Source organism: Micropterus dolomieu, linkage group LG17, assembly GCF_021292245.1.
Source record: "Micropterus dolomieu isolate WLL.071019.BEF.003 ecotype Adirondacks linkage group LG17, ASM2129224v1, whole genome shotgun sequence".
Classification (NCBI taxonomy): Eukaryota; Metazoa; Chordata; class Actinopteri; order Centrarchiformes; family Centrarchidae; genus Micropterus; species Micropterus dolomieu.
In genome coordinates, this window is record NC_060166.1 from 15,528,551 (window position 1) to 15,546,889 (window position 18,339).

General features: G+C 40.9%; 1 protein-coding gene across 5 annotated transcripts in view; it reads right to left on the reverse strand.

Moving 5' to 3' along the window:
• Window positions 1-18,339, reverse strand: part of dscamb (Down syndrome cell adhesion molecule b) — a 102,492-nt gene that overhangs the window by 18,203 nt on the left and 65,950 nt on the right. For all 5 annotated transcript variants that reach the window (XM_046074333.1, XM_046074332.1, XM_046074331.1 and 2 more), the window contains 9 exons: window positions 17,425-17,703; window positions 17,059-17,178; window positions 12,773-12,952; window positions 3,098-3,294; window positions 2,566-2,662; window positions 2,162-2,290; window positions 1,819-1,986; window positions 1,043-1,113; window positions 255-498 (listed from right to left, as the gene is read on the reverse strand). In XM_046074333.1, the coding sequence (XP_045930289.1) occupies window positions 255-498; window positions 1,043-1,113; window positions 1,819-1,986; window positions 2,162-2,290; window positions 2,566-2,662; window positions 3,098-3,294; window positions 12,773-12,952; window positions 17,059-17,178; window positions 17,425-17,703 (1,485 nt within the window). The remainder of the gene's footprint in view (window positions 1-254; window positions 499-1,042; window positions 1,114-1,818; window positions 1,987-2,161; window positions 2,291-2,565; window positions 2,663-3,097; window positions 3,295-12,772; window positions 12,953-17,058; window positions 17,179-17,424; window positions 17,704-18,339) is intronic.

The following is an 18,339-nucleotide window of genomic DNA, read 5'->3' on the forward strand; positions in this document are numbered from 1 at the left end:
TAATTCAACACATGTCCAGTAGAGGGGAGCCTTTTCACTGAGCCACTGCATCTAAAAGGCCTTGGTTGAAGGGTTCAAAACTCACGTCATTCAGTTCAAAATAACAACTCAAACAGCAAGTAGTCCACATAAATGAAAATAAAGGTTATATTAACTTCAAATGATAACCCAGTAAACCAGTTGTTCTCAGGGACCCCTAAACTGACCATCTGATATGATTATGAACACATATAACACATCAGATCCCTCCTTACCATCCTCCAGGGTTTTGGTGACCACCTGCTGGGAGGATGGCCCGGTGCCTGCTCTGTTAGCAGCTTGCACCACCACGCTGTACTGAGTGAACTTCTTCAGGTTGTCCAGTGTGATGCTCTCTGTGGTGTCTCCTGTGGTGTCCACGCTGATGATGGTGAACTGGTGGCTCCCCCCAGGGCTGTACTCCCTGTAGCCCACCTGGTAGCCCCGGATCACACCGTTCTGCAGGTGCTTCTGGGGAGGCTGCGAGACGAGGATCAGGAGGAAAACGGTTAGAAGACCTCATGAAAATCATGAGTTGACTTACATATAAAACATAATTACTCATCTTCTGTCAGTGTCATTTATTTAATAATAATGATCAAATAATTATCAAGTTATAAAACAACGTATAGTTGTATACCTAACAAGTCACTGTTGCTCCTTCTAATGCTTTTAATCATAAACAGTTTATTTATTTATTCTTTATTCAGATACCAATAAGCTTTCACAAAGTGATTACTAGTCTTTTGTGGGTCAAAATAAAAAAATCAAACAAAAATAAACAGTAATATCTGATGTAGTTCATAGCTACTGATCCAGAATGCAGATTTAACAGCCTTTAACGCATTCATATATTACTAAACTAAACTCTGCAGAGAGAAAAAACTAAATGTCTTTGTGTTTCTCAAACCCTTTTCATGTTTAATTACTGAAGAGATGTACATTAAAGAATAAGCTACATGCTGGTATATACTGTATATCGGTGTTGGGGTTCATAGTTATATACATAAAGTCTGGACTTTACCTTCCAGGAAACTTTGATGCTCTGTGGGGAGGTGGGCTCCAGAATGACGTCCTGTGGTGGGCCGTCAGGAGCTGTAAATAAAGCATGCTTGTGTTTCATCCCATTCAACTTCACTAGATGGTGGTATCGAGTTAAGAATGTGTTTTCCTACATGCACGTTCACATTCAGGTTTCCACTTCAACTTAATAGTAATTTAAAATAAATCTGTAACATCATGAACTTTAACCATTGAAATAATGTGAAAATTGATACATGTTTTATTTCATTTTCAGTTTATGATTTTATTTTAGCAATGAATCCAGTAAAATGGGGCATTTAAATGTGCTGGTATGCCTGTGAGGGCATCATTATAGGCAATAGAAGATAAGTGAACACCGATAGAGCCGCCTGCAAGCAACAGTGAACTGATCTGCTTCCCCAGATATAAAAGATGATGGCCTCCATTTAAAACAACCATAAAATAATTATGTGCAAATGACTCAACAGGTTTGGGGACCAAGAAGAAATGGACACTATAGCTCAGGAGTTTCTTTCCAAACTAGCAATCGGACAGAGAGTCTGTATAGAGCTGAGTTAAAGTATTAAAATAAATCCTGGTGATAGTGTAAAGTTGCCACTTTCAAAGAGTGCTTAATTTCACAACAAAGTGAAATGTTTCAGTAACAATGTTCCAAACAGCTAATTTTCTATGAACTTTAAACTCAAATTAGGAAAATGGGTGACGGCGTTTCCACGGGACTCGGTGTCGTGCTCATGAGAAGTTAACAGCAGTAACCTGCTTCATCAGTAGTGATGGTGAGCTCGTTGCTAGGATTGCTGTTGCCAATGATGTTCTTGGCGACCATGCGGATGTTGTAAGTTGAGGAAGGGTGGAGGTCAATAATAGTGGCCTGGTTGAGCTGCGGTGACACATCTTTGGTTACCTGGGCTGATAGCCATGACGCTAGAAGAAACAGAGGGGGAGAACAGACCGTTAGCACTGGAAAGTAAAATAAAAATAAAGTAAAATAAAGTAAAGTAAAGTAAAAATTTCTTATTTCTGCCATGTTTGAGTAATTGTTACAAACAATTTACACATTGTTACAGTGACATGAGCTGTTTCTTGAGTTTGTGTCTACCTGATTTGTTCTTGCACTCAATATCATATCCTGTAATGGGGCTGTTGCCATCAAAGCCCATGGTCCAGCGGAGAGCTATGGTCCGATCTTTAACCTCCCGGATCTCCACCTCCGGAGGATCGGGAGGTTCTGAGGAAAAGTGTGAAAACAGGAGAGCGTTATAGTGGTAGGCAGACAGACCAGACAGATGTATCAGTTTTACTTCGTCTGTGATTTCCCCAGTGAGAGTTTAAGGATAGGACTGTAAACCACAGGATTCACACTGTGCAGCAATTAAATTAATAAATGAATGACTTAATAAATGATTGAAATCTTTACTACTCCTGGAGGGAATTCTGTCTTCTTCCAAACAGGCCCGCTGAAAAAGCTGAGGTGAACCGAGTGTGAGTCGAGGGGGAGCTCACCTTGCACTGTCAGCTGTATGATGCCTCGGTCCTCACCAAAGGAGTTGATGGCATGACAGGAGAAGAAACCGGAGTCCTCGCGAACAGTAGGCATAATCTACATAGAGACACACCACATGCAGGGCATACAATTATGTTTCATCCTTAGTGATTTTGTACTCAACTGCAATATTCATATCCTTTACTAGAGGGTGGGGGGCAAACACTCTTCATCCGAACCCATTGGGACACTTAACTACTAAATTATCTCAAGGCGCATATTCCTTGCAATTTTACAATTCTGCATTACACATGTACTCATTCATACTGTGTTTTAATATCCATTAAATTGAACTGAAAGGGAGCTCTTTAATATTTTACACTCGACGATTTTAAGATTATTTGAGCCAGATTTTTTTTTTGCGATGCCTTCCCTACTTTTTCTCCCTCTCTGCCCCATCTGTCTGAACACATACACAGTGACTGAAGGTTATGCGCTCCCCTAAAATTTGATTGAAAATATGTGTGTATTACGGTGAAACTGAGCACTCACCACCAGCGTAGAGACGACTTCGTCGGCCACCTCTTTGACGGTGACCACGTATCGGCTGGTCTCTGGGTTGATGATGCGTTCTTCTTTCTCCCAGCGCACCATGATGGGTTTCTCCCCATGAGCAATGCAGCTCATCTTCTTCTCCTCTCCCTGCGTAGCCAGAGTGGTGTTGGGGTAGGAGGTGATCATGGCTGGGACTGGATGGAGGGGACAGAAGTTTAGGGGAAGAGAGAAGGAAGAGCAAGAATAGAAAGAACAGCAGGAAATGGAAAGAATATAAGACGATGAGATTAGTTAAAACATTCAGGTTTTTGCCATTTTACGCACATTTGTTGTTGAAGATGATAATAGAGTAATTTCAAACATCATCTTCTTTAACAGTATATCTAATTCCCATTTCACAAAGCACCACTTTGTAAATAATTGTTCTCATAGCCATGTGTTAATTCTTTTATTCCAAAATACAAGAAATCAATTTATATTTTGAAAAACACAGCACATATGAATTCTCTGACTGTGTTTCTTGTATTATACTGAGAAAACTCCTTTTTCGTTTTTCCCTGACATTTATGACAACCATTTAAACACTCCAGGGACCATCATGAACTCGTGTTTGAGTCTACCTGTCTCCCGCAATACTTAGAGATTGAAACAGAGCCCTTCAGGTAAGCCTGTGCCGGCTTTGATAATGACAGCGAACGGTAACGTGCTGCTTTCTGAGGATGAGGCAGAGGAACGGAGAAGAAAGTGGTGACTCCTGACTGAACTCCCATCGGTCTGAGCGTGGAGCCGGTCTGGCTCTACGCTGTAAACGCACACCAGGCTCATTACCGACACATCTAGCTCGTGTGTGTGTGTGTGTGTGAGTATCTGTTGTAAATGTCTCTCATGCAGACTACTCAGTCTGTACTCACACTTTCTTTCATTCACACACCTTTTTCTCTCTACTGAGACTTTAAGGTGATATTCACAGTATAATGATCTCCAAAGTGTAAAGTGCCTGAGTTGAGATACACTAAATTAACTTCTGCAGTTTGAACTGAATAAATTGATACTTTCACCTTTATAAATTTGGACATTACGGACATTATCTTTATTAATATTATAGACTTCAAATTATATTATAGAATTCAAATGATCTGACTTGACACAATCTGAGTGACTCAAAGCTCGGTGAAACTTGTAGGAGCAGATGATCACAGGAATCCATTCAAAGCTTTATTCAACAAATGCAACTTTAATCTGCTGTGTCCCAAACAGCACTCCAGGTCTGTTATTTTATTTTGGGCAAGACGCCATTCATTGGTGTGCAATAATCAGGCTTTAAGTTACACAAGGAAAAGACAGAGGTGTTTCAACATCAACAAATACAAGAATGTACCCCTTGAAATGCAGAATTGTGAAAAGTGAAATTACAAAAGCAATATCTTTGAATTGCTAGTTTTATCAGACCACACCTAAGTCTTTGGGTTTAGAGTGTTGGTCCGTTTACAATGATTTCACCATTTTTGCTTAATAAATTACTTAAAGCTACATTAATTGATATTTTGGCCACTTGGGGGCAGTGGAACCAAGCTATAAACACAACACTGACATATTATCAGCCTGTAAAGACATCTTATCAACATCTTATCAAACTGTTGCTTATTTAAACATCGAGCACTTACAGAGCAACATTATCATCATTCACCTTATAATTGTGTGTCCAATATTCACTCCCCTTTTAGATACGATGCGATTTCCACCATCTCTTGAGGGAAACACCTATCCCTTGAGCTGTTTGATGCTCCACTATGTTCAATAGTTAGTCACTAAATATACCTGTTGTTTGCTGCTTGGCAGGTAGTGTACTGACGGGTTTAACGGTTGTTTGCTGTGACTTTAAATGACAGTGAAGTTGAGGGCAAGAAAACCAAAACAATGGTCTCAAAGATGCTTTAAAGTTACGTAGAGCTGAAGTGAGGCAATTTAAATTACACATTTAATCCATTTTTAATATAAAAATACTGATAAGAGCAGCTTAAACAATTAACTATTTAAATTGTTGTAAATTTTCTGTTGAGTGATCAGTCAATTCATCTTAATTTACATTACAGTCCAGTGTTTAGTACCATACGTTTATGAAAGGTTTCCTGAATATGTAAATATGTGTTTTGGTGAATACTGTGTCATTGGAAAGGACAGTAGTGGCAGCTGCATGTGGCAGATACCTGTGTAGTATCAGCTGGGGGCCTTCTCTTCAAAGAAGAGATGCAATGTGTGTGTTGGAGTCAGTGTGTGAATGTCTGTACGCTCCTGAATAATGTGTCTGTGTGCATGGGTATGAGTGTTACACTCTGCGTGCATATGTATGAATGTGTGTGTATGAGAGCGGCTGTGTCTGGAGGAGCTAAGTGGGCGAGCGCAGAGAGCAGAAAAGACCTGTGCTCATGACACATCTCAGCCACACTACACGATGGAGGAGAGAGAGAGAGAGCATGTACCCCTGCAGCGCTAACTATGATCCCTCTCCCTCCTTCTCTCCCTCGCTCACTCACTCCATCTCCCTCCTCGGGCTCCCACCAGGACAGCGATGATTTAATGATGAGAGAGAGACCACTTTGATTATTCATACGCAGCAGACAGGTCCGCTGGCCGTGCTGTTGTCTCACACAGAGATACACGCACATTCGAAACATATACAGACATGCACGAGTAACGGCAGACGCACGCACACACCCGTGCACATGCACAAACAAAGACAAATCCAGTACGCAAGTGTAGACACAGTGACACAGTGACAAGAAAACACATAGGGATGCACACACATACACAAACAAACCAAAACAGAAGCAATGACACATACAAACAACTGAAAACAGGATTTAGAAACACACACACACACACACACGTCTCCCCACATATACAGTATTCCCCTGGGTCTGTTTGTAGATAACTTTGTAATCATTTGTTTTGGCTTCACGTAGGAGCCAACACCAGTTTGCTCATACTAGGAGAGCCAGGAAGGTTAGACAATCACAAGTCAATTAAAGCACTTGAATTTATAATGAATCGTTTATTATACTGTACTTGTGTGAATGACACCTTGCCTGATGGTGTCTGGATTACCCTGATGTGTTAAACCTCACCCATTCTGCAGCACAACCAGACCAGAACATGCTAGGCTACAGATTGTTTCTTGCTCTGAATGTTATTTATTATTGTAGTGGTACATACAGTATAAAGGTGTGAGGTAATTCCGAATTTTTCAGTCTGAAGCTGACATCAATGTTTGAGAGTTTGAACAAGAGTAAGAGCCGGGTAATGTCCCGGTACGCCGAAGAGTAAAATGTCGAGGTGCCGGTACTGCGTCGGTGCATTCTGGCCCACTTCAAGCTGCTAACATTTGCTAATTAGCACTAAATACAAGCTCCTTAGAGCCAAAATAACTTGTAAGTGTTCGTTAGGAGGAAAACTATTTAATTGCAACACAGTTTTTAAATGACCTCAAACGTGTCTTTGAAATGGCTTTACACTGATACCAGAATATGTCTGACAATAAAATAGGCCATGCACACGCCACATGCATGTAAAACCCCTCATGAACAAATAAACACAGACTCGTTTCCCCATCATAGAACATTTCCTTCTTTGATGCAGCCAACAAAAAATCAAAAGTGGGTGCCACTTGTGTGTGTGTTTGTGTACATGTGCTTGTGTGCACCCTCAACCCCCCCCCACCCCCCGACATGATGGAATGTGTCAGACTTGGGACTGCCAACGTTTAAACCTCATCTCTTATTCACTCGCTGCCCCTCCCTCTCCCTCGCTCCCCATCATCCCCTTCCCAACTGCCCCCGCGCAGGAAATTGCTGATTTATTTTGCATAGCAACTATGAATTTTAAGTGAGTCCTATTAAAAGAGTCTTCCCAGCCCCTTCTCTAAATGTTATTGCTCCTTAACAGCGGCTATTTTCACCATCTAAATCGGAGGCCTTGGCAGTGTGAGTTAACATCGACAAAGCTCATGTTTGCTCATCCAGAGAGCTTGAGAAAGGGCACACTGACAGCACACAAGGCTCTGTGTGTGAGTGTTGTTGTGTGAGTACATGCTTTTGTATGAAATCATGTGTATATTATGAGCACATGCTTGTGTGTGTAGGTATATGTACATTATGTTCCTGTATATGAACATGGATTTATGAATACATCTGTGTGCATTTGGAGATGTTTCACTCTGATCTTGTATGTGTGTGTGTGAATGAAACATGCTAAATGTTCATGTATATAAGATTGCTACCATTTGATGTAGACTGCATCTAAAATGTTGTACAACCTTCACCGATCTGGTTTGTGCTTCAGTGGCCCAGAGCTGAGGTGAGGCTACTCACTCGCTTTCTCCTCATCTCATCTCTATGCATCTACCGTGCAGCACTCGTAGGGCCCCGGGCTAAACCTATTCTTTTTGATAGCCCATAATTGCTCAGTTGATGTATATTTTTTAATATCCAGCGATATTACAGGGGCCTGGTCATAAAACATGGGTGGGTAGAGGAGAAAGTGTGAGTGGGAAGAGGGGAGACAAGGGAGAAAGAGAAAGCTGAGGGGGTAGAGAGGGAGGGAAAGGGGGGGGGGGGGGGGAAAAGACAAAAAGGTGCAGACAGGAGGTGAGGGAGGTGTAAAATAGAGGAAGAAACCTGAAAGTGGATCCTTTAACCACATTTTCAGGTTCCCCTCATCATCATCACTTTCTGTCACTGACCAGTGTGGAGAAGGATAAAAATGTTAAAACCAGAAGCACTGTTTGAACCATCGCTGGCTTCAGACAATATCTTTTGTATGGAATAATAATATTCAGTTATGCTTTAGAGCAGCAAAAACCTTGCAAAGCCCTTTGGATAAAGGTGCTACATAAATGTAGCCACTATTTTTTGGCATTTCATGGACTCAATGATAAATGGAATGATCAAGACAATAATTGGCACACTAATTGATAATCATTAGTTGCAGGGCTGATGAGTTACCCTTGAATCTTGCTTGAATTCACAACATGGACATAAAATTAAGACTAAGCTAATTAGATTGAGGATACTTATACATACATTAAAAAGAAAAAGGGTTCTGCTATCATATGAGCAGAACATTTCTGTTTTGTCATTTTACAGAATTCACTATGTTGACATTATGATTTAGAAAGAGGACTTAGAGCAACGCATGCATGGAGACACACGGAGGAGCAGCACAGATTGAAGTGTACAGTAGTGATTTAAATATATGATGGGGTACTGTAATATCCATCTGGGATTGTTAGCAGTAGAGCAATTCAATTAAGCTAAACATTATCTGTAAATGGTAAATAAATTTAGGCTTTGTTGTTGGCAATAGGGAATTTAGACACTTTGAGGACACACACAGCTGTCAGCAAATGAGTAAGAGTAAAAAATTAAACAAATAATGTGTTATTTATCTTTTTAATTGTTCTCTCATTGCTGGAAATGTAAGAGACGAAGATAGCCAGAGTACAAATAAAGCAGAGAAACACGCAGACTACTCTTCCCCTGAGCCCTTTCGTTGGCTTCTAATTGAAGTATTGATGGATTTAAATGAGGCTGAAATGCACTCAAGAGTTCCAGCATCTTGTAACACACACACAATAGCACACACACACACTCGCACACACTGCATGCAAGCAAGCAGAATGGACGCAATACACCATGAATGGATACAAAAAATAAAAACAGACGTGATTGCAAGATGTAAAATACACATACAGTATCTTTGTTAATCATACTGGATGCTTAAAACTAAAAAGACATGTGTAATTGTACACAAACCCACACACAAACAAATGAATCACATAATGGTGTTGGTGAATACGGGCACAGTAATGGCCTCCCTTTTTCAAACCACTCATGCGAGTAAGTACACTTTTACAGAAAGCATCTTAGTGTACAAGTACAGTTTGGGGTTTAAAGGGCATGAAATGCGATCTGTTGATGAGTGACAAGCATGTGGCTGAGCCAGCATGTAATGACTGAGCAGCCTATGATGGCAGAGGAAGGACAATACAGCATATTATCACAGACCCAAAGAACTTACAGCTGTTTCCTCTAATGCGAATTACTCTAGCTGTGAAGATGACACCTCAATACTAACTGAATCATAAATGACTTAAGAGGTTTTAAATGACATTGACAGAGAAGTGTAATTCAGAAGTAAATTGACAGAGTGAGTGTAAAAAAAAAAATGAACTCACATATGTTTAATTCATATTCCATGTTACTAATGCTATATCCTGGTGACGTCGTTAAGGCATTGGTAGCAGTGTTAATTGAATTATGTCTTTCCATTTGTGTTGGTTGTCAATTGGTTCTGGAGATAAATAGGAATTGGCAAAACACCACTAGATACTAAAGCATTAAGATTAGAGTTTTTTGTAGCATAAATTGACTGAACTTGCAACAGATTTACAAAAAAAATGGTTTGTTGTGTTATTTGTGGTATTTGGCGATTATCAGCGCAAGCCTCCAGGTAAAATTTATGAACCTATGGAAAACTGCTAAATCAAATAGTAAACTAGTAAAAATGATATTCTAACATTGTGTGTTGTTTAAATAACCACAATTACAAGACTCAGTAAACATGTAAATAATTTGCATTTAGCAGCAAATTAATCAGATTCAATCATTTCAGATTGTTAAAATTTAGAACAACAATTTCATGATTTCCCTTTTTTCCAGAAATATCGCAAAAACTAGAAAAACATGCTTTCTGCAATACTGCCAGGATTGGTTGAATGAAGAAATTAATTGCATTTAATTGTATGATTGCATATTTCCTAAAGGTACCTGTACAGGTGTGTCAAAACAGTTCAGTAGTTATGGGGCAAAAAGAAATGGGTTTTTTTCAGCAGTACTATAAGAATACATACTGTATGTCAATGTGCATATAACACATTAGGCAACAATTAACTGTCAAGAAATTAACTACTTGTTGATTGAAAAAATATTTACTATCCCACTTTACCTGTGGTCAGAATATTTTTATTACTTGAATGAAAATAGACAACCCATAATTCATGAAATTACTAGAAATTATTTTTAATTCATCTTGAGGGAAAGACCATGTCTTTGATATAAATAATACAATCTGTAAATAATGTTACCATGTTAATGAAACTACTAGCTTACATTATTTAGCACTAAAGCTGTCAAAATTCCCTTTGATGGAGTCGGGTACAGCATGAAACCAAAAGCCTTGAGCAACAGCAGAGTGTGTTCGGTGGGTCACCCCCCCCCCCTCTCTCTCTCATTGTCTTTATCTCTCTCTCCCCTCTACAATGATAAATGATACAACTGACTACAAAGATCAATGAAACTGAATGCATGCAATCTCAGTTTACTTCTCACACATACTCATCTCCCACATCACTACTGCAGTTGCACACCAACAACACTATATATACATAAGCCACTGCTCTTTTTAGTTTGTGCTGCATAGGTATTTTGTTGCTCATCTCCTCAAAACACACACGCAGAGGGGTCTCAGCAGGTTGCAGCAGTGTGATTGGTGTCAAGGCAGTGGAGCAGCAGAAAGTAGGCCACAACGCCAGGCTTTATAGGGCTCATAAACTCCCGCCTGACACATGTGCATTGCTACTGCTGTCCCTCTTCAATACCATACCATAGACAGCAAACACACACCAAACTATCTCAGTGTTTTGGGAGGAGATGACTAGTGTCATAGAAAGATGACCTCGCAAAGGGCCCAAAAGACATCCAAAACAAAAACATCAGGGAGGAGAGAAAAGGGGAAGATGTATTGCAGTTCAGTGCAACAACACTGCTGATTGGATTACTGATATATATCATCTCACTCTAACCCAAGTGGTTCTCAAACACGTCCCCCTTCAGAAGCCAAACAACGTTCATGCCCCCTACCCCAGCAAAAGTGGATTTATTTTTTAATCTATTATTATCAATACAGGCGATGTAAATAAAAAAGATTCAGGTTAACAAAATAGCCCTGCTAGTATCAGAGCACTTTGTTTGTTAATGTCACCACATGAATCATATTCATTCAACTTTAGGTCCGCTCAACATCCACGACCCCCCTTAAGTGGATCTTTGCCCACTGCTCTAACCTGTTTATGGTGAGTCTTCTCTTTCACTCTGAAGTACTCACAGGGAGTCCAGTAGATGCAGTATGCAGTTCCAATTTATTAGATGTATTTTTCAGTTATAGTAGTAGTATAGTATATATAGTGTAGTTACAGATACAACACCCTGTATGACAGAATTACCTCGTTTACTTGTGGTTTCCTTTAGTAAAGTACATTTTAAATTCCTTAAAATCTGATGTTTAGTGCTTGGTGTTAGTGTTGTGCTACTGAGAGTTGAGTCTACTGTAGCTGCAGCTGCAGTGTTTGCTTTCTGCTTGGTAGAAAATGGAAGAAAAAAAGGTTAGTACAGCCATAGGTCAACTTGCTGCATAGCAACTGGGTGCCAGAGTCAGCCAACTGACCTATGAAAACACAGAAAGCATGTTCATCTCTTAGCCTGCTGCTGCTGTAGCTCCGGCAGATTCACACAGTGGCAGCTCCCAACCTTGTACACTCCGAGGCTTAATTGCAGTGACACATGAAAATCCATGCCAGCTGATATTAATGATAACAAGTGCTGATTTATCCAGAAGGAGAGTTTTACACAAATTATTTTGTTGGCTTCCCTTTTAACAGAAGGGACAGTGTTCAGGGTCAGGTACAACTGCCATCCCATCAGACTAACTTAAAACGTTAAATTTAATGTGTATTCCTTATAAATGTAGTCAAGTTGTTGCATATGTACGTGTTTTTCGTATTTGTGTTCTGTATATCAGTCTTTGGGCTGCTGAGGAGTGCAAAAGAAGAGGAGATAGAGAGAGGGGAACAGAAAGAGGGCTGCCCGTCAGCGGGGGTCCTCGTGCTCCAGTTTGATAACATTAGCACAGGGAAAATAAGCCCCACTCGCATCTAAGCAGCATGAAAATGAGGAGCCACTCCTAGCGCTATAGGGGAGCTAATGCTCACTGGAGGCAGGAGACCTGCAGTCGGGGACATTACCATGCCGACCACTTAAGAGAGCAGTGAGAACACACAGGCACGTGCACAAAAACAGAAACATGCTTATACTCAGAAGAAGAAACATGAGGACAAGCTTTCTGCACCCAGAATAATGCTCAGTAACTTCTGGCCCTTTCGTGTTACTATGAGCATGGCCACTAGCCTCCACTATTTCAACAGACATACTAAAGGTCTGTTCTCTTCTCATCTTCCCTAGTAAGGATGTTTTGATGCAAATCTGACTTCAAACTAACCTCATCTCAAGTCAGGGTCATTACCCCTTTAACGCTTTGCTTAGCTTATAAAGTGTTTTTTAATTTAGCTGAAGCTCATCACAAGCAAATTACGGCCAGTAAGGTGTCGCTTTGGATGGATTATGTCCAGAATTTGTACCTCTCACACAGAATGTTCATCATCATTCATTTGCAAAGCTCTTTTGAATCTGGTGATCTGATGTGAGGTGCCATCTGAAAAATCCTGCAGCTGGGAATCCTTTTTTAAAGGCTGCTTTGTCACTGCACCACCCAGACATTAAGATACACAATGATTCCTGCCCATCAGCTGTTATTGATCGTGCATCAGGGGCAAGCTCTTACTTTTGACGGTGAGGTACATGGACTTGCTGACATCAGCTCCCACGTCGTTGCTGACTTTACACAGGTAGAATCCGCTGTCATCCTCCAGCACATGTTTGATCAGCAGCGAACCGTTGCTCAGCAGCTGGACACGAGAGCCGCTGTTCAGTGGGATGGGTTGAAACTGTGGGACGCCCGCGCCTGATAAAAGAAAGAAGACAAAAGTAATGTAATGTTCAATACAGAAATGTAGTGCAAATACATAACTAAACAGTAAGATGACCTCCAGTGTGTCAGTGAGTGTGTCTGTGTGTGTGTCTGTGTGTGTGCATTCATTTGACCATGCGTCTGTGTTTACAGATTTGATGACAAAGCCTGTCAGATTTTGGTGGGGGATTGTAAACATGTTTCTTAACACCAGGCCTAAATCCTTAAACCGCCAAACAGCTGCTGAGCAAAGTGAAGCAGGCCGAGCTGCTGGTGTGATGCAATCACAACAGACATAATGCTCATGTTTAACAAGACAGCAGATTGGTGCAGAGGAACAACAGGCAGAAGGAGAGCAGAGAGGCTTTGCATTGCTGCTGGCCTTCAGCACTGGGACAGGCCAGTGAGACTCAAAGATTTTAACTGTAGGAAGGATTTTATTCTGACTATTTATTTCTGTGTGTCACCTCTCTGGATTTATTCCTTGCATTCCTGTTTATTTAGTGAATAGATCCAGTAGAAATTACTACATGCAGTAAATGGCTCCAAAAAACATTTTCATGTAAAAGTCAAAGACAGAATCCTAAAAGGCTTGGATTTGTCTGGTTTGAGAACAAGTAGAGTAATGCTTTGCACATGTCTTTTCTCAATTCTCAAAAGTCCAATACGACTGACATTTGATATCCATCACTGAAGCATCGTTGAAATAACTGGACTTGGCATCTCTGACATATTCTGGCCTGCTGCCTGCATGTAATTAATACCTATCTTTTTAATAGAAAATGATATAATCACTCTTGTTCTATTGTCAAACAATACAGTATCTCATTCTGCAATGGCAGCCTTAAATCTGTAGGAAATATCACTGATACTGAATTAATAAGGCTTTAGAGCGGCCTGATGAAAGCACTGTATTCCACCTTGCTCATGTAGTATTAAACACGTGTGAACTGAGCCGGACGTTGCATTAGCTCGTGTTAAAGTTAGCGTGTAGAGATTAGGCAATTTAGTGAGCTGTGGGTTTTTGCTTTTAATTAAAATGCAGTCAAGTGGCCGTGGCTAGCAAAGGGTCAAGTGGTGACTTTGTTCCTGCTCCCCTGGCTCTGAGAGAGAGAGGGCAGGGGGAGGAAGATGTGTTCTTCCTTGAATTATGGATTTTGCATATCCAAATGGCGCTAGTCGTTATGCTAATAGCAGTTGACCTTTACTTACTGTTCCATATCTCCCAGAGACACTCATCTGGCTCTTAGCTACTTCTGCTGCAGTAAAAGCATGCCAGACAGCCATTCTTTGGACAAGCTGTGCTCGGGCTTACAACAAATTAGACCATAGCTTCCCAACCTACCTACTCCAGATACATTTGAGGTGATCTTTATTGCCTCTTTGCTCTGACTGATATCCTGTGCAAAAACACATTACAGGGCAACAGGAAAGATGTGAAAAACTAGAGGTAAAAATATGCGATGAAGGCCCCTCAAAAAACACAAAACTGACCTTCAGCCTGGGCAACTTCACCCTGGATAGGTCAAGCTTGTTTTTAACTCAATTGAGAACACACACACACACACACACACACACACACACACACACACACACACACACGCGCACCTCAGTCTAATCTTTCCATAGTGATCAGGATTAATCAGGCATGAGGCCTGCTTGTCTCACATGTACACACATACATGCACACCCACACACACATCAATCAAAGGTTGAAAAACAGATCTGATTCTTTCATTGCTTTGATCATGGGGCATAGCACACACACTCGCACTCACGCACCACTTCTCATTGGTTGCTGTCCTTCTGTTGGTGAAGCTTTGATCCCTGGTTATATGGATGATGGGGCAAACACCTGGGGCCCCTCTTCATCTGCCCTGCTCAAGTGGCTGAACTCACTTGCTGCCTCCCTGCCTCCCTGCCTGTCTGTCTGCCTCTGTGTATCTGTCTGTCTGTTTTTGTCTCTCTCTGTCTCTCTGATGATTCTCTAATTATGCAGGTGGAAACCCTGCGAGCCCCCAGCCCATGTTTACAGTGCAGATGGTGTGTGTGTGTGTGTGTGTGTGTGTGTGTGTGTGTGTGTGCATTCACGCACATATGCACTGGCTATGGATAAAGGAAATGGAACCCACTCACCTGCAAAAACACTACTACTGCCATACCAGCTGTGTACAGCACTCACCTTCACACACAGTTGCTTTAAGAAACACATCCTGAGACCGAAGTGCAGCTTAGATAGCACACAAAACTGCACTGTAGCTGACAAAATGATCATTCTATCTACAGTATATTGATCTATATAAGCCTTAAAAATATAACTTATGCAAATTCAAAACCTTTACAGGTCAATCCTCATTTCTCTTTTTACATGAGACATATGTGAGCTAAAAAATATTCTTTTCATATGAATACGGCTTTCACCTTTTACATGTACAGTAAGCATGTATGGAAAGAACTTGTAATGATTAAAACATAAACAAAGAGGGCATTAGAAACTAAAAGCTGCAATCTCAAATCACAGCCGTTCAAAATAGACCGGAAACATCATCGAGACTAGAAATAAAATAACAATTTTTCTGTGGAATATTAACTATCCGTGTCTGTACAGTATGTGTTCTTTGTTGCAGTGAGTTGTTCCGTATGTCTCCTTTAGATGAGCAGTGGCCATCTAGCAATAAAGAAAACTGCTAATTTTACAATTCTGGAAAGGAAAGACATTCACGTAGTTGAACAACTCAACACAGTTATGTGTTAAACTTGTGTAAATTACAACAGTAAATCCATTAAAGGGGCATTATGGAGTTTCCAGCAGCCACTAGTGGTGCGGTTTTAAGATTGCTACCAGGCGTGTGCTCGTGCGCGTGCTCGCTTGAACTCATGAGCGAGCATATTCCAAAACACAACCCCTTTCATACAGAAATCTTGCAGTAAACGCAGAAACACCAGCATGCTTTTCACTCAGACATATTCAGGCTCTGTTACTTCAACATTCCCCTTTCAGAGGCAGATCAACACCGGCTCCATAACGTTACTTCATTCAGCGCAGCGAGCCGCATACCGCGTATCATATAAGTTGCTTTACTACAGTAAAGCAACTTACCTCTGGGTTGTTGTCGCTGGGAAGTTGCAGTGTTGTATATTATGTGGATCACGTTAGTTACAGCGACTGAGAGGTGGAGAAGCTGTGTACCTGAGTATTGGTAAAACCACAATAAACCTAAACTGAACGTTACGAAGACAACAGCGGCAGGTCCGAGCTACTGTAGCGTTTGCTGGCTGCTCCTCGCTGCATCACTATAGGCTAACGTTAGTAAACAAATCGCTCCACATTTGCTTTTTTTTTGCAGGCTAAATCAACAGTGGTACACAGGATAGTAACATGGGTCGCTTTGTTTGTTAAAGTAATGTGGAAAGCGATAACTTTGCACCAGATAACATTACCAACTGCTCGGCGAGCTAACGTGACTTTCTCTTTGTTTCTCCAGCTTTACTAATGCTCACTTTGTTCTTCCTTGACATCATCTGAACCGGTTTGGTCTGAGGGGCTTCAGCACATAAACCTTTATTGTTGTTTTGTATCCTTACGTGGAGCCTGTGTTTTGCTGTGAGCTGGTTGTTTTATGGTGTTAGCAGACTGCATGTCGTTAGCTGCCGTGTTTTCGCTGTAGTACGAGATTATAGTGGCTGATGCAAGCAATGGAGAAAACAGGCATGTGCTTCTTTTCTAAGTGAGTTTGGAGCCCATTGACAATAAGGCAATGACAATTTGATTAATTTCATTAAAAAACTTACATATAGTCCCTTTAAATACCTGAATGATTGACATGAGACATCCATGTTTGATTGTTATTGAGGCACTTCGTATTATTATTGTGTGCGAGGTCTGATACATTGGAGCTTTTCAGAAAAGCCTGAGATAGCCAGTTATAATTATGAATTAGATGTTAAAGCTTTTGCAGAGCATCCTGGTGACTCAAGCCTGCTTTATTATCCTGTGAGTTTAAATCCTGATGTTTGATTTGTTTTTAATTCAACACAATAATTCCCTTGTAGCTGGCAGGTTTACTTGCAGTGAGTAATGCATGCTGTGCTTAATGTACCTTTGGAGTGTTCCCATACAATGGTGGGTGGTGGGTAGCCTTCAGCTGAGCAGTTCAGAGTCACAGTTTTCCCATAGATCCCATCTTGATCCTCGGGCTGAACCACAAACTGAGGAGGAACTGTACACACAAGTAACATTTGACATTGATATGTCACATTTCAGTCTTTATTATACCGTATCATGTGTGTGCAGGTTTTCATACCAGTCAAACACTAAAACAGTTTGTTTTACCTTCAGCCAGACAGGAGAAACTAATAAGTGAAGCTTGGTACTGTAGGGATTGCTTAAAATAAAAACTGCACACATACTACAAATTATAGTAGTCCACTAGGTGCCATCAGATATACAATCTGTGCTTTCTCACCTCTGACAATGAGCTGACTCTGGTGCTCCACGGCAGCAGCTTCGTTACGGGCGATACAGGTGTAGTTGCCGTTGTGGTCGGGGGTCAGGTTGGAGATTCGCAGTGAGCTAGTGAAGTCAATGTTGTCCACAGTCACACCCAGACTGGCAGGGATTGGCCGCCCATCTTTCTGCCAGGTGATGTCCAGTGGCCGGTCGCCTGACATGACCACGCAGGGGATGAAGACACGTTGGCCAATAGTGAAACGCTGGAACTCAAACGGCTGAATGTAGGGAGGGACTGCAAACAGATGAGGAAAGAGAGGAAGAGACACAAAGATCAAATGTGATTTTCAGCCGTGAGTTTCAAAGACCATCTTAATTCCCTGGATTCTGTGGCAGGCACTCTGTCCTTTTCTTAGAGTAATCCTACAATCTCCTAACTATCCTGCTTTAAAGAGGTCACTGAAGGAACATAAAAGACCTGAATAGCAAAGCATTCTGCAATAATTCACCGTCACTCTCAGACTGAAACATTTTGTCCTTTCAGAAGCTACACGAGCACACAGAAACTGAACAAAAAAATAACTGTGAGGTGAATCATTCAGGTTGTTTGAAAAAAACAACAACAAAGGGATCTATGTGAACAAGGACCTTTTCTGATTGTCTATCTATAATCATCTATTAATGTACTTACCTACATACCTATCTTCAGATATGCCTACTACATTAATCTACTATTTTCTCCACCGATCTAAAGCCCTGATTACAGGAATAGCTCCTACCCAGGAAAAAACAAGTCAATCTGGCTGCTTAATATAACGACACAGTTATACAATAAGATCTATTCAAATTGCCTGAGCTCTATTCTCTGGGAAATCTCCAGCCATCAGTCATCTGTGTTTGAGTGTCCAGTGAGTTCAAATAACACTGAAAT